This window comes from Pseudonaja textilis, chromosome 2 (genome assembly GCF_049901715.1).
Source record: "Pseudonaja textilis isolate UNSWEBS1 chromosome 2, rPseTex1.2, whole genome shotgun sequence".
In the NCBI taxonomy this organism is placed as follows: Eukaryota; Metazoa; Chordata; class Lepidosauria; order Squamata; family Elapidae; genus Pseudonaja; species Pseudonaja textilis.
The window spans coordinates 72,619,780-72,642,536 of NC_141991.1; the positions used below are offsets into that span (position 1 = coordinate 72,619,780).

General features: G+C 38.3%; 1 protein-coding gene across 2 annotated transcripts in view; it reads right to left on the bottom strand.

Moving 5' to 3' along the window:
- Positions 1-22,757, bottom strand: part of NDST1 (N-deacetylase and N-sulfotransferase 1) — a 103,453-nt gene that overhangs the window by 7,363 nt on the left and 73,333 nt on the right. Inside the window, exons 3-13 of one of the 2 annotated variants that reach the window (XR_015741711.1) lie at positions 22,136-22,618; positions 19,737-19,824; positions 19,078-19,232; positions 15,878-16,063; positions 10,995-11,123; positions 9,606-9,788; positions 8,553-8,649; positions 7,534-7,657; positions 6,184-6,358; positions 5,629-5,807; positions 1,149-1,258 (exon numbers count right to left, since the gene is read on the bottom strand). Coding sequence is in view for 1 of the 2 variants with exons in the window: in XM_087924276.1 (XP_087780402.1) it covers positions 1,149-1,258; positions 5,637-5,807; positions 6,184-6,358; positions 7,534-7,657; positions 8,553-8,649; positions 9,606-9,788; positions 10,995-11,123; positions 15,878-16,063; positions 19,078-19,232; positions 19,737-19,824; positions 22,136-22,618 (1,901 nt within the window). In the remaining variant the exon portion in view is untranslated. The remainder of the gene's footprint in view (positions 1-1,148; positions 1,259-5,628; positions 5,808-6,183; positions 6,359-7,533; positions 7,658-8,552; positions 8,650-9,605; positions 9,789-10,994; positions 11,124-15,877; positions 16,064-19,077; positions 19,233-19,736; positions 19,825-22,135; positions 22,619-22,757) is intronic. The other variant, XM_087924276.1, reaches the window with a different exon arrangement.

Here is a 22,757-nt window from a genome sequence, read left to right on the forward strand (position 1 = left end):
CACATCTCTCTGCTTATCTATTAATTCCAATGTTTTTAAATGCATTGTGCAGTGGTCCTGTAGCTAGGTATAAATGGCTTCTTGTCCTAAATTTAGATAACACGCATACACACACACACACCTATTAAAATGTTTCTTTGTACTAGCCAGAAAAGTAATGACACATGGAGAAGTGAGCATGGTTATCCTTTCCCCTCCTCTCCCTTTCCCTGCTTCCCTCCCTTCCCCTCCTCATAATTTGTTTCTCTGCAAGAATTCAGATTCACATGTTTTAAACTCGACCAGGGAAGAAATTCCTTGTGAAAGGGTTTGCGAGAAGGGAAACAGGGAAATTGACCCTGAAACACATTACCTGGAATGAAGATAGAAAAGATTATTTCCCTATTACAGTGATGGCTAACCTTTTCAGCGCCCATCCCCAAAATGCGACGCACGCATACGCCCTGTGCATGCAACCTGCCCCCACACATGCGCGACTCCCTGCACCCCCATGCATGCGCTCGTGATCCTGCATGACCCCCCTTCCGTGCATCCTGCCCTCCCATATATGCGCGTGACCCCTGCGTGCGCCCTGCCCCCTGCGCATGCACGGCAGAGACTCGAAGACCAGCTGGCCAGCACACATGCACATGCATGGCAGCGCTGAGCTGGCACAACGGCTCACGTGCCCAGAGAGAGGGCTCTGCGTGCCACCTCTAGCACGTATGCCATAGGTTCGCCATCACGGCCTTATTACATACATATTAATATAATATGTAGTTGAAAGAAAACACTGTGTTCTGTTATGGCCAATCAGTCATCCATGGACCACAAGGTATGTTCAATGGTTTATGCATTTGCTACAGAAAACAATTATTTAATATTCTGCATTTTATCGCTACTGTAGCCAGAGTAGAACATAGTCTTATTATTAACCATAAGTCTACTATAATCGTTTGCGATGAAGGGTTTCAAAGCTTCAGAGCAGTCTTGATGTCTGCAAAATGAAAGGAAGCCAATTCTACAGTTCCTCAAACAAAATCAGCTCTTCAGTATCATCTCGATAGGGTTAAAAATGCACGCAGTGCAAGGGATACAAGCAAGTAGGATCCAATGCTGACAATAGATTCAAAGATTATATTAAACAAAAGCAGTTATGATGAACTCACGCTAAAGTTTTATGATAATCTATGGTGTTTGTCACTCCAAGAAATTTCTGAACTGTTTCCATTACTTTGGCTGGTTCTGTGCGTAGTCGCTTGCCATCCAGAACAAGAATCTGAAAGATATTTTTAAACACATATATATGTTAGGTTCCTCTCTTATACTAAACGTACACCTTCTTAACTGCAATATATAGCATCAGGAACAGAGACAGTTTCGCTCCTCAGAGTTAGTAATAGAGCAAATCAAAATAATAAATCCACTTCTCCTGCTTTTTCTAGAACAGGACTGTGAGAATTTGTATTTTATTTCTATTATATCCTAACTCGAAAGCACAGGAGAGGCAAATAGTATAAGAAAGCTATACACTGCTTTAACTTAGTGAACAAGTATTTCTAAAATAGTACCATAATGGGCACACATATGGTCCCTCAATGACTTACCCATCTATTTTGCAACCTCCACTAAAATTTGTTAACTAAATCAAAGTCATTTTCTTACATTGATATTTTCTAACTTAAACCTAAAATGAAGAATCATATCAACTGTTCTATGTGGCTTAAAATTCATTCAATTGATTATATATATATATATATATATATCAAAAGGAGAATGATACAAGATGATTCCCCCAACCAAAGATGAGTAGTCAGAATAAAAATTGCAAATGCAAACAAAAAAATATATATAGCACAATTCCTAGCTTCTTCAACCTTATAAATTTAAGTTTCGGCCAAAACCATCCCAGACGCTTCCTCTCTCAAATAAAAGTCTGCATTTATTTATTCGATTTATCTCCTGCCTTCCATCTGGGAGTTCAAGCTGATCATCTCTCATCCCAGTTTACCCTACAGCAATTCTGTGAAATAGGTTGGGCTGACAGAAAGTGACTAATCTAAAATCATCCAGTGAAGAACTTCCTTGGCTGAGAGTGGACTTAAGCTTGATTTCCTAAGTGCCAATCAGCAGCTTTCTCATATTTACATATGTCTCATATGTCTCACACACACACCTGTCAGAAGCCACACTCAAAAAGTGTAAACCAGAATAAAAAGGTAATAATAGATTAAGATTTATTAATGGTACTGCATTTGAAAAAAAAATAAGTAATGCCCATCAGCATACGCAAACTATACATTTAAAAATAAAAGAAGTAGGTATACATACACTCCATCCTTCCAGAGATAACAGCCAAAAAGAGATGGAGGGAAAGAAATAAACAGGGTGAACAGGGGTTATGGGGAAAGGACCTTCAAGAACCTTCCAGATTTATTCAAATGCTCCTGACGGAAACAAACCAGGAAGCTTCTTAAAAATTTCAATCTAGATCATACTAGATCATTTCCCACAATATAAATATTTTAACATGGACATCTCAAGTGATAAGATGGAGCACTTCCATCATTACAGTTCACAATTGATGGTGCTAGCAAGCTACTTAAATTAAAACTATTTGTTATTGTTGATGACAAGCACATCCTTTCCAGTGTCAAAATAAAAGGCTTTGCACCAGAACCAATTATTAGTTACAGCCTCCAATCAACATAAGTAATATGTTGTGTACTAAGACAGACTTAAGGTTAATCTTCTTAGCAGACTGAACCCATATTGGCTCAGGGTTTCTGGGAGTTGAAGTCCACAGGTTGTAAAGGTGCTATAATTGTCCACCTCTGACAAAAAACTCAAGATACCCAATGCTTATTGATTAAATTTCAGATCCCAAAGAAACTTTACATGCTTTCTTGTTTTTTGTCCAAAAGATTTTCAGTAAAATCCTAAATTCAGTGAGGTTTATTTTAGCCAACTCTTCTGAGCTAGACTATTTATTATGTCATTAGTTTTGAACTGTTTTGTACTTTATTAAGGCACTTCTGCATACGTTTTTGAACCACTCCAGCTGGGTTCTCATGTTACAATGTGGATTCAACATCTGAGTTAATTTATTTCTATCTCATCTGCAAGGACCCCAAATCACTAAAATTAGGCACTTTGTTTTGTCACCATGCAAAGACCTGAAGAATTTGCTTTCTCATTGTTAGGAATGTGTTAGGTGCCAGAGAAATCAGGAGATCCAGGTAGTTCAGATGAATATAAAGATTTATTATAAGCTTAAGTTACCTACAAAAATCTGAACTACTAATGGTCAAAGCAATTTTGCAGTAGATAAGGAATTCCCGATGAACTTAAATCTCTTGTGGGCATGAAGCGACTCATGACTTATGACACATTTGACCCCTCCCTCGGGCTCAGCCTGGTTGTCTCTTACAGAATGCCTGTTTCTCCCTCTCCTAGCTACTGAGTGTCAGGCAGCACGTATTCATTTTTGGAGGGGAAAACTAGCTTGTTGGTCTTAGATATCCTATTATGCTTTTACCATATTTTTTTCCCATACAGTTTCACTGCATACATCACACCTGAGTGGTCCTTGATGCTCTCTGAGCTTTCTTGTTTTCTTGCAGATGTTTCATCATAGGTAACATCATCAGTGCTAGTAAGGAATGCTTCTTACTAGCACTGATGATGTTACCTAGTTAGGGCAATGAAATGTCTGCAAGAAATCAAGCAAGCTCAGAGAGCACCAAGGACCCCTCATTTCAACCCTGAGCTACAAATATTCTCCTGTATTGGTATAATTTCACCTATTGTATGGTTGTATGCAAAATGAAGCAATGACAGAACAAATATGTGAGCAGCTAGGCTGCTTCATGTTTTTTCCCTTAGCAACTGTTTCATGCACAAAAAGGTGCTAGCAATTTATTTTGAGGTTTCTTCCCTTTCGTGGGAAATGAAAAAAGAGATTTCTGTTGTTCCACAACTGTGTGTTTGCTGCTCCCACACGAGCAACCATCAGGGTCTTGCTCTTCATGTATTAATATATAAACACATACACACACACACATACATATCTATCTATATCTATCTATCTATCTATCTATCTATCTAGCTTCAGTATATATATATATATATATATATATATATATATATATATATATATATATATATATATATATATGTGGATCTTTGGTTGTTCGGGTTTTCTCCCGCGAGAAAACCCGAAGAAAATACTCATGAGAACCTCAGAAAACAAATATATATATATTTATTTATTTATTTATATTCTTAAGTTTTCGTGAGTATTACATGTATGGTATTCAGCTTTGCTCGGGTATTTTCCACATCATTTAGTTGTGCTTTTAAAGTTGCAGCAAGCGTTTGGCAGAATCTCATCTGCCATCATCAGGTTTCTGTATTGTGTTCACAATACAGAAGCCTGATGATGGCAGATGAGATTCTGCCGAAACGTTGCTACAACTTTAAAAGCACAACTACAATGACGTGAGAAAATACCCGAGCAAAGCTGAATACCATACATACATACATACATACATACATACATATTGCTGAGAAAATGCCAGATTGCTTTCAAAATGCAATCGTGGCATATGTTTTTAACTGAGAATATTTGTAGAGCTCACTTGCTTGGCTTGACTCTACACAAGATCTTTGAAAGATGTTCTAGAGGCGAGATCCACCCCCACCCTCTTGACTTTCTGAAGGACCTTCAAATCCTGGATCTGCAGACTGGCTTGGGCGCTGATGGAGGGGGTGGGTGGGGGGAGTTTCCATGCTGGAAGTGGCTAATGGACTAAGAAGATCCCACCTCCATCCCACCCATGTTCCAGTTCCCAGTTTACCCAATTTCTGTTAATTTTAATTCTTTTAATATTTGTACATTCTTGTTTTTATCTGTTGCAAGCCACCCAGAGCTGCTCGGTGTGAGATGGACGGTATATAAATTGAATTGAATGAATGAATGAATGAATGAATGAATGAATGAATGAATGAATGAATGAATGAATGAATGAACAACTAACCAGAATATTACCTGTCTTTGATAAATTGCTTACTATCTCCATGACTGTAAATTTGGCCTACATATACAGTATACTGACTCTAAATTGCAATACTGACTGCAGTTGTCACAGGATGGAATAACAGTCTGCTTTTTTAAGTACTGTATCTACCCACAAAGGAGATCTGCATTTTGTGGCCAGAAGCAAGATTTTTTGGAAATGTTCACCATGTCATTAATGGATTTCTTTCTTAATGTTATAAAAACCATGAAGATAATGTTAGAGTAATAGGATTTTTAATCTATCCTGACATTGGACAAACTACACAGCTGCATCTCAGTCCTTTAACTTCAAAATAAGTATGGTGAATTTTTTGCTGCCCTATTCCCAACCAATCTCACAGGATAACAATATTACCATTGGAAGGAACTAAGTGTTTCATCCAATTCTCAGGGAACCTCTGTAAACTTTTCAGAGCAAAATAAGTGAATTCCAACATTCCAGAAAACATATGCATTTTCTACAAGAAACAAACAGCATTGAATATATGGTTGTATATAGAAACATTCTGCTCCATAAAATCCTCTCTCTGTTTTGTTCTTTGAGAAGGAAAAAACTAAAGATTCGTGACTTGCTTACCTGATTGGCATGGAAATTATTCAACCAGCGTTCAATATGGGTAGCATACCAGCCTGGTACTAGGCAACGGTTCTGTAAGGTCCGAAGCTTCTGAGAGGCCTCAGGTCCAGCTGTAATTACCTCGTGAAAGGTGTACTTCAGAGCAACTGTATCATCATGTGCCCGTTGATGCTATCAAGAAAAGAAACAAATTTTGAGATTCCTCTGCTGAACAGGGACAAGAGACAGTCAAAGAAGCAGACAGGAAACAAGAAAGAGGAAAGTGGAGGAAGGAGAGGAAAACACAAATAGAGAAACAGGCAGCAATTAGGGAACACATTAGGGCTACGTGTGGTCAATGACAAACTGAGGCAACAGAATCTAGAAAGTTGAATTCTAATGGTAAAAGGAAATTGTTGTTTCAGAGAGCCCTGCAGACTGGCGGGCAGGTAGAAGAGCTTCTCTAAAGACATAAGAGCTGCTGTTATTGCATTTAATAGCTACATTGCCTTTCACTAATGAATAGTGCTTTAGGTCAAGAAGACAACACCATTATGGAGCAGCTTACCTGATACCAAGAGTAGGCCCGATCTGCAGGATTGATGAGGATGGTGATTATTTTTGCCTTGGAAAGCAGTGCAGCAGCCCGCCTTGGTGTGACTTCTGAATCAAAGTAATTGGCACTCTTCTCAAAATAGAAATCAGATGTAGTGTTGGAAGGAATGGGGAAAAACTCCATATACCTTAAAAAAAATAGCAGCAGCAGAAAGGGAAAAATAGATTGGGTGAAGCAATGCAGAAATAGTTTCGGGTTCTTACTCAATGTCAATTGTTTATGCCACTTTAAATAGAACAAGGATTAAGACACATCAAAGGTTTCTTTTCAGCCCCAAACCATATTAGTCAAGACATTCATTAGAATGTAGCTGGTTTTAGAACTTAAGCCTGAACAACCAATGAAGCATTCTTCTGGATCAAAGAATTAATAGACTGCAATTTATTACATTTATGGAATAGATTAAGCATACGGCAAATGCAGCATGAACTACTGAACAGAAGACAAAACAGACCAGCTGTTGATCCTCATTCTTCTCAAGCAGACAGACAGGAATAAATGGTACATTTTTAGAAAAGAGGGGGAAATGTTACAACAGACATTAAACACAAAACCCAGTTTTCCTCATTCATATTTTAGTCCAGTAGAATTAACACAGGTTTGTAGGGCATCACTGCAAAAACATGGTACAGGAATCAGATAAAATGTGTGTAACAATTCTGTCTTTCAAGCTTACCGAGATCGTCTGCTGACAAAGTAGAACAAGCAACTTGCTTCTGGCCTTTGAAATATCTTACCCCTGGAGGTGAGATCAGCTCCCACCCTTCTGACTTTCCATAAGCCTTACAAGTAGGTCCTGCCAAATGGCTTCGGGTACCAAATGGCTTCGGGTACCAACAAGGGATATCACACTGGAGGTGGTTGATCAATTAAGAATCAATCCTACCTCCTTTCCACTCCCCCTCCACATTGCATCTGGCTCTCTCCGTCCCCATCTTGTAATTATAATTTTACTTTGATTGTACTTTATTTTATTGTGTTAGGAATATTTACTTCTGATTTTAATGTTTTTATGCTATAAGCTGCCCAGAGCCTCTTCGAAATGAGATGGATGCCAAATAAAATTAATTAATTAATTAATTAATTAATTAAATCATAAGAACTAAATATGTATATTTCTTCCAAAGGGAAGTTTGTCTCTTTCTTGCTAGGTATCTGGTTTTCAAAACATTCCAGCAAAATAGATTAGAATTGCAAAACTGTTCCTTTATTCCTTTGCAGTATCATTATGAGCCAAAATATAAGTGGAAGGGGCAGGTCCTCATCCACCCACCCAGCACAAAAATTGAGAATGAGGCCTACCAGTCAATGCCCTTGTGATAATTATGTCCATTGAAGAACTGGATCTCTTCAAAGGTCTCCGAGCTGGGATAGTTACTGCTCAAGTCAGCGTGCATCCCCAGGAAGAGATAGAGGGCAGTGGTACCTTTTCAAGGAAGAAGAGAAGAAATGGGGCAGGGGGACAAAGAGCTAAAAATCACTTTTCTACCAAGCTTCTGACAGAACTTTACACTCTCGATCACTGTTTCTCAACCTCAACGAGTGTGTGGATTTCAATTCCTGGCATTCTCTGGCCAGCATATTGGATTGAAAAATTTGGGTTAAACTCCAGACTTTAAGGTTGCTGAAGCTGAGAAACACTGATCTAGATTATTCCAGGGATAAGCGGATTTGATATGTTCAATCCTCAATAAAAATGTTGAAAACCAACGATTACCTCAGTACATTTCTTAATTACGGCATACATGATATCCTACTGCATGGCCTTTTAAACAGATATCATTTTACACACAGGCTGTGGTATAAAGCCTGAGACTTTAACTTATATTTCCTATTTCTGTCAGCCTTACAGACTTAGCCTGTAAATATTATCAGATTTCAACTGTATTAAATGTTTTTGGCAGTTGCTTCTCCAACTCTGACGAGGAATTATATTGCTGTTGTAAAAATAATCTCTCTCTTAAAAAAAAACAGGGTAAAAAGGTTTTTCTTTTAAAAAAATTGTTCCAGTTTCCTATGTTGAACCGTAAACACTTACAGATGATGACAAATGGCACCAACAATAACTGTTCAATAATGGTTCAAATTTTACTCACCATTGCTTGAAACAGCCACTCTCCTTACCTTGACAGTAAGTTGAAGACTATTACGCCACTTATTCTAATACGCCTTAAAATGATTTGTTAAGTTTTGGGGTAGTGGATTGTACATGCTCAGTCAATTGGGGTTTAGTTCATATATTATGGTTTTAAATGATACTGTAATGTAATCATTGTCATAATATATTTCAGCAATATAGCATACACCAGTTACTACTATACCTGTCTTCTGAGGACCAATAATTAGCAGCTTGGGGAACCGGTCGCAGGTCTTCTCTTTGGACCAAATATCCTTGTGGCGCTTGTCCTCACAAGGATCCTAAAATATCACCAACATGCTGGAATCAGCCAGGCCATCCACAGGAACAGTATTTTTATAGCCCAACTGTTCTTACTGAAGAAGTCTCTCAAAAGCCAGCAATTTCAAGGACAGGTAGTCCTTGACTTACCACCATTCATTTAGTGACTGTCTGAAGTTAAAACAGCATTGTAAAATGTGACGTATGACTGCTGTAGCACCCCTGTGTCGTGTGATCAAATTTGGGGCACTTGGCAACTGGCATGTATTTATGACACTTACGGTGTCCCAGGCTCATGTGATCCCCAATTGTAACCTTCCCAGCTGGCTTCCACCAAACAAAGACAATGGGAGAAGCCCAGATTTGCTTAACAACTGCATGATTCGCTTAGCAACTGCAATGATGCACTCAACAACTGTGGTTAAAAAAAAAAGGTCATACTTAACAACTGCCTTACTTAGCAACAGAAATTTTGGGCTCAATTGTGGTCGTAAGTCATAAGTAATAGAAGGAAGATATCATTAAGTAAGAAAAGGAAGATATCATCTTTTACTTTGCTACTATACTGAGTTTGCTCCGTACTTTGGAAGTTATTGTTTTGTTTTACTTTCACTCTCTTAAAAAAAAATACATTTTTTCAAAACCAGGATTTCTTCTCCAGAGGGCCAATTTTATAATCTATAATTATCAGAAAACCTTTTTTTGTAAACAGATTGAAAGAAGTGACCAGATGAGATGTGTTGCTCACTGGATAAGCAAATCCAGACACTACACATTTCACAGAATGTTATTTCACATCTGCCACTCTTCCTGGGGAGTATTATGTATCCTACTGGTCTAAGACCGCAATTAACCAAATTGAGTATTATATAACCAGCAACTACTTGCCCAGATTTTCAAACCAAGAAAGAGACAAAACAATAAAACACAGTGGAAATTTTTGCAACGCAGGCCCAGGGAGGCAGTGAATGCACACCTGCCAAAGGGGGTCTTTTTCTTCAGAGAATATCTGGAAATACTTCTGTGCCAGCTGCACAGGTGGCAACGTCTGTAACTTCAAGTTAGTCCAGGAGTTCAGAAATCGGACCAAATGCCTAAAGGTATACAAACCCAGGCGGTCATTTCCATAATTGGAGAGGTGGGTCATAAAGATACTGATCTGTGCAGGACAGGAAAGAAGAAATGGCGGGGGTGGGGGGGAGAGACACACATAGATTGGAATGATTACAGTAGTATTCAGGGAATTTTTTGTAGTAAAATACTAAACCTTCATTTGCAGATGAACAAAACATGCAGATGAACTAACTAAACACCACAAAAATGCTTTCCTGCATTAAGGGCCACTATGTTTCTATCCCTTTATTGCAGGGGGTCAGCAATCTGCAGCTCTGGAGCCGCATGTGGCTCTTTCATCCCTCTGCTGTGGCTCCCTGTTCCCAATCGGCTCCACAATTGACAGGGCTTTTGGTAGGACAGGTAGAGGAAAAAGGATGCTGCGCTAGGAGGAGACTCTATGGGGGGGGGAGAACCACCATAGAGTCTGGTCGGCTCCAGAATTAAACGGGGGCTTCCGGTTAGGACCTTTGTGATTCTTTGAGTGTTTAAGGTTGCCAACCCCTGCCCTATCCAAACATCCCACAGAAGATTTATCTAGCCATGATGGAGGGGAAAAAATCTTTATATTTAAGATAAGAAGTAAACTTTCAATAATAGAAGTTACATCTTCTGTTAATTCAGTTTAATTAAAAAAAAGATTCTCCTTACTATTTATCTACCATATTTTCTACAAAGAACAGTATATCTGGGAGACATTTCTGCCCTTTGAAAAATTTCCAAGCTGATTGGCACACCTTGTGGCAATATATTCCATAAGTGGATTAAATGCTAAGTCAGAAAGTGCTTTCATTTATTCTAAATTTACTTCCCAACTTCAGTCAGTTTCTCCCCAGTTCTAATTTCTGTTAACTTCAGGAAAAAACGTTTACTTGACAGCACTCATAATTGTGCCCACTTAATATATTTCACTGTGTTCATACCATGTAATAAAACTTTGACCAGGCAATTATCCAAGTGATATTACTATTTATGGCTCTTGCTGAACTCTTATGCCTAAGCCCTTTCAACTTCTTAATCACTTCTAAATTATATTTATCTATCCATTCACCCAAATACACGCACGCACGCACGCACACACACTGTCTCTCCTACATATACATACTTTTCTGAAAATTATTCAGCTCTAGAATTTATCAACTCCAGAACCTTTCAGTAGCTAATTGGTTTTTTAACTTAATCATTCTATTTATATCCTGCTTTTTCTTTGCTGCAAGAATTCCAGTCCATTGGTCCTTGAAATAATACTTACGGGATTAAGGAGAACAGTCAGAAAAAGCTCGCCTCCATTGATGATTTTATCCAATTCACTCGAGCCACCTGGGTATTCATTATAGAATATGGTATGTGTAAATAATCCACAAGTTTGCCGTGGGAGAACCTAGCAAGAAATTTGGGGTGGGGGGGACGGGGGACGGACAGACAAGTAGCAAATTAAAAAGAATCTAAAATCCACTGGGCTATTTCTTACAAATCCCAGATAAATCATTCAAGGTTAAGAATGAGTTGCAGATAATTTGGCCAATAAGGCCTCATTATGCGCTGCCATCTTCTTATGATTATTGTATGCTGCTTAATTTTACTCTGCACCACTTTTCCCCAAAACATACAGGACCATGGAGAGCATGTAGGTCTAAAGTGTCTCCCTGCAGAAATCAGTCTACTCAACAGCTCTCCCACAAATTCATCCCGTCAGATTTAGAAAGTCAGCATGAACTCCTTCTATTTGGATATTGAGATCTAGTTTTCAAGGCTTCTAAAACCAAACCTCCTACTGTTTTGTATTCACTTGTTACTGACTTTGGAGGTGAAGAAGGTTTTTTAGTAAGGGTGGAATTGATCCTGTAATTAGGGTTCATATTTTCACACATAAATACAGTCATTCATATAAGTGCATAACGGTTCTCTTTCCTTTCCTTCTCCCTTCTTTCCTTTCTCAAGGAGAGAAGCAACCTAGAAGAGAAATTTCTTGATAGTTAGAACAATTAATAAGTGGAGCAATTTGCCTCTAGAAGTTGTGGATGCTTCCACACAGGAAGTTTTTAAGAAGAGACTGGGCAACCATTTGTCTGAAATAGTATAGGGTTTCCTGCCTCAGCAGGGGATTGGACTAGAAAATCTCCAAGATCCCTTCCAACTCTGTAATTCTTTTCTCTCTCTCTCTCTCTCTCTCTCTCACACACACACACACAGACACACACACAAACACACAATCTTCAAGCCCATCAGCTCAAACCAAGGCAGACTGACTGCCTATTTTAATACCTCTCAACTTTAAATGAAATAACAATTTCCAATCTGCTCCAGAAAATAACTATGTACCAATTCCCATCCCCACACTGGGGAAAGATAAGCTAAATGGAAAACCAGAGTTTTCTGGTATCTGATTTATTCAAATGTATTAGACTAAAATATGCTTCATTACGCAGAAAGCCTCTGACGTTGGGGTTGATCATAAATACAAAAATGATTTTTTTTTAAAAAAATCATTATCTAATTTGAGGAGAACCAAAAAGTCTGTCTTGAGGTATCTTTCATCTGCTGAGGTTCTCTGTTTATGCATAATTTTAAAAGTTTAACTCTCTATATGTAAACTGTGCTGAAATACTCTTTTATTTTATTTTGGCTTGATAGAAGTCCTGTCATGCTGCGTCTGCACAGTTTGCCTCCTTAACCTAATTTAGGATACCCTACGCAGAATCCTGATAAGTGAGAAGCTATGAAGCAATTCCTATCCTGTGTTCCTATTAAGCCACTGTTGCAGTGGACACTGGAAAAACTAAGAGGCACAACTGAGATCATTTGCTTGGCCTTGGCAAAGCCACTGCCCATCGTAGCCTGGCTTACTTCAAATGTTGCCAAAAGATTAAATGTACATGCTAAGACAAAGAGTACAATCTGCATCTGGTACATGTATTTGGGATGCAGCTTGAGGACAACAGAAGGAAGAGACTTTGTTCCAGTTCCTTCTTTCCCAAGGGAGAAAAATCTCTTCCTATGTCCATTTTATGCTTTTTCATGAATCTGAGAACAAAGGCAAAGTACACAGCAGCTGCTCCTTTCAAGCTGATTAAACCAGGACTCTCCAACCTTGGCAACTTTAAGCCTGGCGGACTTTGTTGGCTGGGGAATTCTGGGAGTTGAAGTCCGCCAGGCTTAAAGTTGCCAAGGTTGGAGACCCCTGGATTAGACTATCTCAGGAAAAAGAAACAATCACCGATGGCCATCAGAAACTTTCATGAACGGTATGCAGTCCATCATAACAACCAAAGGCAGGCCCTGGGGAAAGTTCATCAAATGATTGAGCCCTTTTTTGTCAAATAGGTTTACTAGGAATTATTTAAAAGGCCGGGCTCCCTGAAATTGTAAAGGATTCCTAAGATATTAGGATAGAGCTAAGTTTTGTTTTAATTTTTATTGCAAAGTAATAAGTATTCATTCTCATTGTCTCTCTCTCTCCCTCCCCCCTCATAAAACTTCAGATGATTTTCAAGTTGCAATTACAAAATTCTACTTCAAACTGGCAATGTAACTAAACAGAAGTCTTCCTTTAAGATAACACATATTAAAAATGTCCAAAGTATGTTCTTGAAATTATGTAAAGTTTCTAACATGTACAATTAGTTAATTTTCCTAAAACAGCTAAAATTGCTCAAAACATGCAAAACTCAGAGTTCAAGATTGTACTAATGGTTTTGTAATAGAATTTCCTTGAATGAGTAATATGAAATGCTCCAATTATCCATTTCCCTTCTTAGAAGGTAAACTTGCCCATCTCCTGTTTTAACTATGCTGTTTTCTAATTAAAACTCTTAGTTACCAATTTCTTGGAAAGTGGATTATCCTGAATACTCCCCTCCCCATTTCTTTATCAACAGACTTCTTACAATGTATACCACTTCCCATTCTTAATACCTACTATTCTTTAATGTAGTATTATCTTCTTTGCTTTTCATAAGATATTTTTTTGTATTATCCAAAACTCAGATTTAACTGAAACAGAATCATCAGCCAATATAAATATGAATATGATAAATATGATATTGTTCATTATGAAGACAATTTTCTAGAGGTAATTCTGGACAAACTAATATGAAGCCTCAATCTATATTAAAAAAAAAAACCCTAACTTTCAAGTTGCTTGACAACTGACTCATATTACACCAATGGTTGCAATATCCTGGGATCATGTGATCGTTTTTTGCAACCTTCTGACATAGTCAAAGGAGAAGCCAGATTCATTTACTCGTTTAATAACTGTAGTGATTCACTTAACAACTGTGGCAAGAACAGTCATAAATGGGGCAAAATGCACTTAACAAATGTCTCACCAACAAAAATGTTGGGTTTAATTGTAGGTTTTCAGGAGTATGTTGAATGGTATTGTTGTAAAATATACTTATACCTATTTATTCTTTTTTGCCTCATTTCCTGCCTTTAATTTCTTTTGCTTGCTATTTTTTTTTTTACCTTTCTGTTATGCTTTGGGAATCGCATGGTGGGCAAATATGTACCTACATATGTAAGAAATGAAAAGCATCTCTCTCTGCCTTAAAAGATATTTGGAACCTACAGGCAAGTGGGTATGTTTTTAAAAAAGGTTGAAAATGAATCCAGACAATATGGTAATCATTCTAGTGATGAATGCCATCTTTTTAGAAGAAATACGCCTCCGTTAAACCAGAGTACCTCTGTAAATCCTTCTGATTAGGGAAAAACCTTGGCCACAACCTAACCCTGGTACTTGTTTTTCTGAAAAGGAGTTAAAAGCTGTGCATAGAAATGTTGTTTTCCAACTGCAACTCCCCCGCCCACTGCCCACAGCAGTGGTAAGAGGACAGAATGTTTTACCTCAGTCCTGACTGCCATAGCATTTACTGATTTCCAGGCTGCAATTCACTCTACGTGAGAGTAACTTTGTGGAGCACTCAGAAGCCTCAACTGGTAGCACACAGCTGTCCATCTTGCATTAAGGGTTAGAAACAGGTGCATATTCAGCTAATTTTGTGCCAATTATATGTGGCTGCCAATTTGCTTTTAGGCATAATTCCAAATAATATTTTTATTCCTTAAAGTTCTACATGACCTGAGACACTAATGTTTTGAGAACTGCCTTTCCTAAACGCGTCTATTGTGGCATCCTAGCATAGGGTCTCACAACAAAGACCTGTTGGAATATTCTGTCCAAGGATTCAGTAAAGAATGATCAAATCTGTTTTTTTTTTAAATTTGTATTCAGTATCTGTGTAGGTTGATGAATATATACATTTAATTTATAAAGTTAAAAATAGCTAATGATAGTGAAGTTTAACTGTGGTCCTCAGACAAATTCTTTTTATGAAATCAGGAATATATAATACTGAAATCCAAATTTAAGCAGATGTATTATTTGATATGGTTAATGTTTATTCTTATTTTTTACTAATACATTTAATATATGGTTATAAAACACAAATGATACATTATTTTGATATTTATATAGTATTGACTAGAGATTAGTGCTGATGATTTAGATTTAAATCTGTAAAGTTAGAGAAAAAAATATGTCAACCTTAACTATGTTTTCTAAAAAGTTAATATTAGTCAGCATGAAATTGCTTAAATTTTACATCTAGTTGACCATAGCACTGATAAATAACTGCAAAATTCACTAAATTGATTGTTACAGTACTATATAATAAAGGTTTTATAGGAGATGACCAGGCCAAGCCCAAGGGAGGGGTCAAACGTGCCACAAGTCATGAGTCCCTACACGCCCATAAGAAATCTAAGTCCAGCCTACCTTGAATACCTGTCTTATCTCCCACTCATTTCTTTTGATCGCTAGTTGGTCAGATTCTTGTAGACAGCTAAAGCTTGCGATATCTTTATACTCATTTGAACGTCCTGCATTTCCTAACTTTCCCGGCTCTTCTACCTTAAGCTTAATACAAGGATTCCACTACTTATTGCTGTTTATGCTTATTAAAAAAAGAACAAACAATTAAAAAAAAAAACAATTTTCTAACTTTCTCCTTCTTTATATCTTTACCAATTTGTGGTATAAAGGGTTTATTCTATAAAACAATGGGGGAGGGAAGCAAGCTGTTTGTATTCAACATCATAGTTCACAAGATTGATATGTTTTCTACTGACCATGATTCCACTGTGAATAAATCCTCTTCGGTAGCGGGCTGGTTTGAGATGAGGATATTCTTCGGTGCTTGTTACTTTGATCCCCCACACCTGTTTCCAGGCCTCATAGAGTTGCACATGGACTGGGTACACCCCTGAATGATGGGGGGCCACTGCGTATCCCATATCTGTGGGGATGCCATGTTCCTAAGAAAAGGCATTCATAACTGGAATTTTAATGAAATAATTACACTGCAAATGAGAAGAGCCAGATATTCATTTTATTTCTTTATCTTGGTCTACACAATCCAGGCGGAATTCTAGTTTAAGACGTAGTTCAAAGTGTATTTTTTGCTCTTGCTGAATTAGTCAGACCAGGGAGTGCACTGAGTAACTAGCATTACATAAGTCTTATTGTTTCCTGTATTTCTGCAGGCTTTTATGCTCAATTTAAAGCAGGTTTTGTACAGAACTGGCCTGATGACTTTTAATCATCATGCTTCACAGTTTTTCATGATAGTTAAATGAACAAATACTAAATTTCTACCCTGCTGAACTGGAAAATATTCTGCTTCACATCTGAACAGTTCTTTTATGGAAATGAAGAAATCCTGTTAAAAACACATTTGAATAAGGAGCAGTTAAAAAAAACAATGCTGTAGAATATGAACAAATCCCAGACAACAATCCAAAGTATTGGATTATAGCAGAGGTGGGTATTCAGCAGGTTCTGATCAGTTCTGGAGAACCAGTAGTGGAAATTTTGAGTAGTTCAGAGAACCGGCAAATCCCACCTCTGACTGGAGATTTTACAGTATCCTTCCCCTGCTACCCTACCAACCCACACCCACAGAACCGGTAGTAAAAATATTTGAATCCCACCACTGGATTAGTGTAGTCCTCATCTAGTGACCGTTTGTTCAGCAACTGTTCAAAGTTGTGACAATGCTGAACAAGTGGTAGTTACAATCAGTCCTCAAAATTGTGGTGTCACAGTGCCCACGGGTCACAAGATCACAATCTGGGCACTTGGCAACCAGATGTTGATAGTTGCAACATCTGATGGACACATGATTGCCATTTGTGACCTTCCCTGTTGACTTCCCATGAATAGGGAAGCCGGCTGCGAGTTGCTCTGGTAAATCCCCCCAGTCTTCCTATGCTCATGAGGGGCTGCCACAAAGAAGAGGGCATTAAATTATTCTCCAAAGCACTTGAGGGCAGGACAAGAAGCAATGGATGGAAACTAATCAAGGAGAGAAACAACTTGGAACTAAGGAGAAATTTCCTAACAGTGAGGACCATTAACCAGTGGAACAGCTTGCCTCCAGAAATCATGGGTGCTCCGTCACTGGAGGTTTTTAAGAAGAAACTAGACAGTCACTTGTCTGAAATGGTATAGGTTCTCCTGCTTGAGCAGGGGGCTGGACTAGAAGACCTCCAAGGTCCCTTCCAGCTCATTCATTGTATTCATGCCATGCCACCCACCTCTACAGTCTACCTGCGCTTGCACTCCTAACCCCCGCTCTTACACTATGCTCCCACCCCCAGGCTTTCTTTCACTAATGTGGCAGCCTTGCACTAGGCTTCACTTCACCTCCACCCACCCACCAATTCTCCCCCCCCCCAGCAACCCATGCTCCTTATTTGGGAGTGCCATCACTTCCCATTTAATGACCTGCATCTCTCGGGGGTAACAACAGCAAGAGGGATTGTTGTCTCTCCAAGTGATGTGGACACTTGACTTCATGCTTTATGACTGTGTCGCTTAACAAGAGCAATCCCAATCCCAACCGCCATTGTGACCTGAGGACAATCTGCAGTTTAAGAAGCGCCTTCTGCAAAATTACAATATTACACTTTGTTTTCCTCTCCCTTTTAATTAAGTTTTGTTAATTAATGTAATGGTGTGAATAACACTTCCAAAACTTCATACCCCTAAGAAGTATCTTTTGCACACTCTTTTAAAAAAGAAAGTAATTTCACAAGGTCAGGTAAGTACTGTGCTGAAAGACGTTGGGAATTATCTAGCAAAAGCACTGATTGAATAAACTATATTTAGGTTATTTTTCAACTGAAAGTAGTATAGTACTATTTTAACATACACTTTCTAACGTCAGGCCCAAGCCCAGAGACAAGTCAGCAAGATCCAATCAAGTTCAATCCTTTATTTGTGTACATGTAGTGGACAGACTCTTGCCAAATTAAAGCTATGGTTTTCTAATCTACTAGTATATCCTGAGAGATTCTAGGGTGCCATGACCCTGAATCTTTTCCTCACTGTCCGCTCCAGCTTTGGGTCATGCAAGTGTCTTGGTCTGGGCCTCTCTCTGAGAAAGCACTAAATTGGCCAAATCCTCCCTCTATTCTGCTGCAGGTGCACATTCCAACACAGCTGCATCTGGATGTGATGGAGTAACATGAATATGCTTAATGTTAAAATTAGAACAGTACATTAGGAAAAATTTGGGGAGCACCAGGAATGAATCACTATTAAACTAGGAAAAATGCTAATGTGGAACTGAGCCACTTAATGATACTGGAAACACTGTCTCTGTATGTCCTTACTAGGAAAAGGAAAAAGGCAACCCTTGCATTGACAGCAATGTTGAGAGCTCACATGCAACACAACCAACCATCAGTGTGGTTCTGGAGATATGTATTAAGTTTTCAGAAGAATAATTACAAAGTCCCAATTTAAATTTAAAACAGAGACTTGTGGGCAATAGTATGCTATTTACTGCAACCATATATTAGCAGATATTTGGATGGTGTCATAGGAACAATTATTTGTTTTTAGCATACCTGAAAAGTAAACTAAAAAAATGCAGCTGCAGATCAGTAGCTAGAGGAGTCACACACAAGGGCAAAAATAGCAGCACACAATTTGGGAACTATTAGGTGTACCATGAATTGAAACCATTTGGGAACCTCTGTTAGTCAAACTTTCCACTCTGTGGGTATGCAATGCTTCAGATTGTATTACCTGAAAATATTATTCAACTGGTTACAAATCCATAATATTTAAAGACTTTCCCATTTTAGTGGTTTAATGTACAGTCACCCTATTCTGGCAATTCCTGTTTCATTTTGCAATGATAAACTTGCTATAGCCACTGGTTCTAGCAAACTAGTAATTCTACATGGTCAAACTATCCTCTGTTTTTCATAAAACCAACCCTCCTCACTCCAGCAGTAGTCCTGGACAGCATCTTACTTACCACGGCAAATTTCTTGTTCATGGCCATTTGGTCTGCCAACACAGATTGATTGTGAAAAAGGTGAGGTTGCATGTGACTCCACATATGGGGGAACCACCAAAACTCCTTCACGTAAGAAAGCAGAAGGTCATCTCCCTCGTCCTCTGCATCTGTACCTGCCAGGACCAAAGCATCATCATCTAAGCATCATCATTATCACTAAGCAATGTTTAAGCCACAAATGAAGGCAGAGCTTCACAAAAATCATACCACTCAATCTGACAGCTTCTACACTGAGCAGCATTAAATGGAGTACACTGCATGGATTAAGTTAACCCCAAAACCTTGGATCTCCCCAAGTAGAATGAAATAGAGAAAACATTCTTCTTTATTAACCAGACATACAACGCTATCATTTCCATGTCCAGAACTCAATGCAGAGGATAAATCCTGTGGCCTTTCAAATGGTTTATAAAGTACAAATCTCAGTAGCCTTAGACAACATAAAAGATAATAAAGGATGCCTGCAGTTATAGATTACATCTGGAGGACTTCAGGTTCTTACAGTTGCCCTAATGCTTTAAGATATTATTCAAGTTATATTAGGCAAATTTTCACCAGTCACAAAGAATAAAAGGTTTGAGAGCCTAGTAAGAAAACTTTGCCAATTGTATTCTTACCTGTGTGGAAAAATTTCCCTGAGTAGCCCAGATTGAAGGTGAAATTTGGGATGTGGGTACGTAGTTCATTCTGAGTGTCAAACAAAGCCTACAGGATGGAGAAAAGAGAATTTAAAAGAGTAGCTTACAGAAAAGATTGAATCTACGTAAGCTGCAAAGCTATTTGAACCAGGTGGTACCTCAATTGTAGTAACTACAAGAAGAATCTGGGAGTCCTAATAGACAGTCACTTAAATATGAGCTAGCAGTGTGCTGCAGCTGCCAAAAAAGCCAACATCACATGAAGTGTTAGTACCACTTTATAAAGCCTTGTTAACGTCATATTTGGAATATTGCCTCCAGTTTGAGTTGCCACAATATAAAAAAAGATGTTGAAACTCTAGAAAGAATGCAGAGAAAAGCAACAAAGATGATTAGGGGACTGGAGGCTGAAACATAATGAAGAAACGCTGCAGGGATTGGGTATGTCTACTTTAATTAGAATAATAATAATGAAAAGGATTAGAGGTGACTTGATCTAAGGGGCTGCCACAAAAAAGGTGATCAATCTATTCTCCAAAGCACCTGAAGGCAGAACAAGAAGCAATGGATGGAAACTAACCAAGGAGAGAACCAATCTAGAAATTAGAAGAAATTTTCTAAGAAAAAAATTAACCAATGGAATGGCTTGCCTCTGGAAGTTGTGGGTGCTTCATTACTGGAGGTTTTGAAGAAGAGATTGGACAGCCATCTGTCTGAAATGGTATAGGGTCTCCAGCTCCAGTAGAGGGTTGAACTAGAATAACTTCCAACTCTATTATTCTATTAATTCCCTGAACTTCCCATTCTTTTTGCCAAAAGCCCATATATTGCATGGATTGCTGTATGAATATGGATTACTGCAGATAACAGAAACCCTTGCTCAAATACTCACAAGATTGGTAGTTTCTGGACATTCTATCACAGATATTGATCACATTCACATAATCTTTGTTCAAATTTAAAACCACTTTGAGCCATGATTATAGTGGGATTTCTACATATTGCTCTTTTTATTACTGTAATGTTAGTAAATTATTACTTGGTTCCCTAAATGGGTAATTCTAAATTTGATATTCCTGCTTTCTGAAAACCTGACCTATCATCTACTGACTTTCAAAAATATTCAACAACATATTCAAGAATTACATGTGCAAACAGCCTCCTGTCTTCTTCTTGAACTGTTGTTGCCAACATTAGAGTCGTAATTCTTGACTGAATGTCATAAGGGCCAGTCTACAGTTCCTGCTGCAACTTTCACTTCCAAAAAGTGAGAGGAAGGAGCTTCTTGTATAATAAAAAGTATTTTATTACTGCCCTAGAGGTTAAAAACTAAAAGCTAGGAAGCATCAAGTTCCATGCTACCATAGAAAGGGAAACAAGAATGTATACTAGTTCAGACATTTTTCATTAACATGTATTTAAAAATGCATTTCATTAATTCACATGCCATTAGAAGTTTACTTTTACAAGACAGCTATATTGTGAACTACAGATATATTTTGCAATATCCAACTTCAGAGATCACTATTAATAAAGTAATCTTTGGACTCACATATCACCTTTCTGATAGGAACAGGTATTTAAATTCACTTGAGTTACCTTTTATGAACCATGCCCATGTTGGATATCCATTAAATACCTGTTGTTTCAACCTTTGACTGATACACATTTATTAAACTTAAATGACTAGCGAGAGGGTTCAGTGACATCTCTACTTTTGTTGAAATATGAAAAAATAATGGCCAGTAATTTAAAAGGCAAGTTATTGTATTTATTTATCAATTTTATTAGCTGCCCATCTTACCACAGGGCAATTCTGGGCATATTGTATGATTTATGTTTTTCATTGCTGCTCTGTTCTTTTAAATGAAATTTAAGGCTAATGACATGAAATAAAAATTTTCAAAAGCATCTTGCTGTGACTAGCAATGTCTGTTATATGGCTCAAAGGTTTCCCTATGTCCTCCTTCCCCCTCCCTTTGGTAATTAACATTTGACCAAGATCAGAGTTTTCTGGTCAGTTTGCTTATAAAATACTCTCCTCAAAACAAATTCCTTTCAAGAGAAATTGTATTTTTCATAAGATGTCAAAAATTGTCTAGCCCCTCACATACAGAACTTTCCCATTTTATGCAAAGTGTTTCACATTAGCGCATGCGTACCCATCTATAGCTAAATCAGTTTAGGCACCTGCAATCCAAACGGTATGCTAGCAGATACAACAAGCAATGAGAATTCTGGGATCTAGGCCACTGATAAGCATCAATGAAACCCCATTTAAACTTTTCCTTTAATTAAATGAACTCGAGGATCAATAGGCTCCACATCAACCCATAACCGTAAAGCCAAGAGCAACGTGCAGGTCTAAGAACAATTACCTTCACATCATCCACCTTCATTCGTGTGCCTTCTTTGCCAACAAAGATATCATCAATGTCTACCAAGATGTAACGGTCAAGGGGAAGTGAAAGCCTCTTGCTGGTCAGGAATGAAACAGCGTCCACAAAGACCAGTTTGTGTAGCCAAAAGTTGAGATTGTTGCCAAAAAGGACTCTCTGGATGCCATCATGGAGTCCCAAGTCTTGTACGACGGTGGTATGCAGTGCAGCGTCAATACTCATGTGTGGGATGGATTCAGCTGACTTGGTTTTAGCGAGGAGGACTGGTTCATACGTGGAATGGTTTGACTGGAAGACTGTCCAGTCCTCCCCTGGAAGAAGTCCCTTCTCTACCTCGCTGGGCCGCGTGATGTACAGCAGTGGTGATTTGGGATTGATGCTGCAGTCCTTCAGGGCAAGGTTGGAGTGGAGAAAAAGGGGGAAACCTTTCAGCTGAGCACTCAGTAGGCTGTTCTCGTTTGCCTGTAAAGAGATCACACGAACCGAGTGACAACTTCAGACTGGAAGTTGTCAGGCGACATTAAAAACAAGGACAAACGAAGTGAATTTCGGCTTACCACCAGGGAGATAACTTTCTCTGTTCAATGGACTCTTCAGAAAG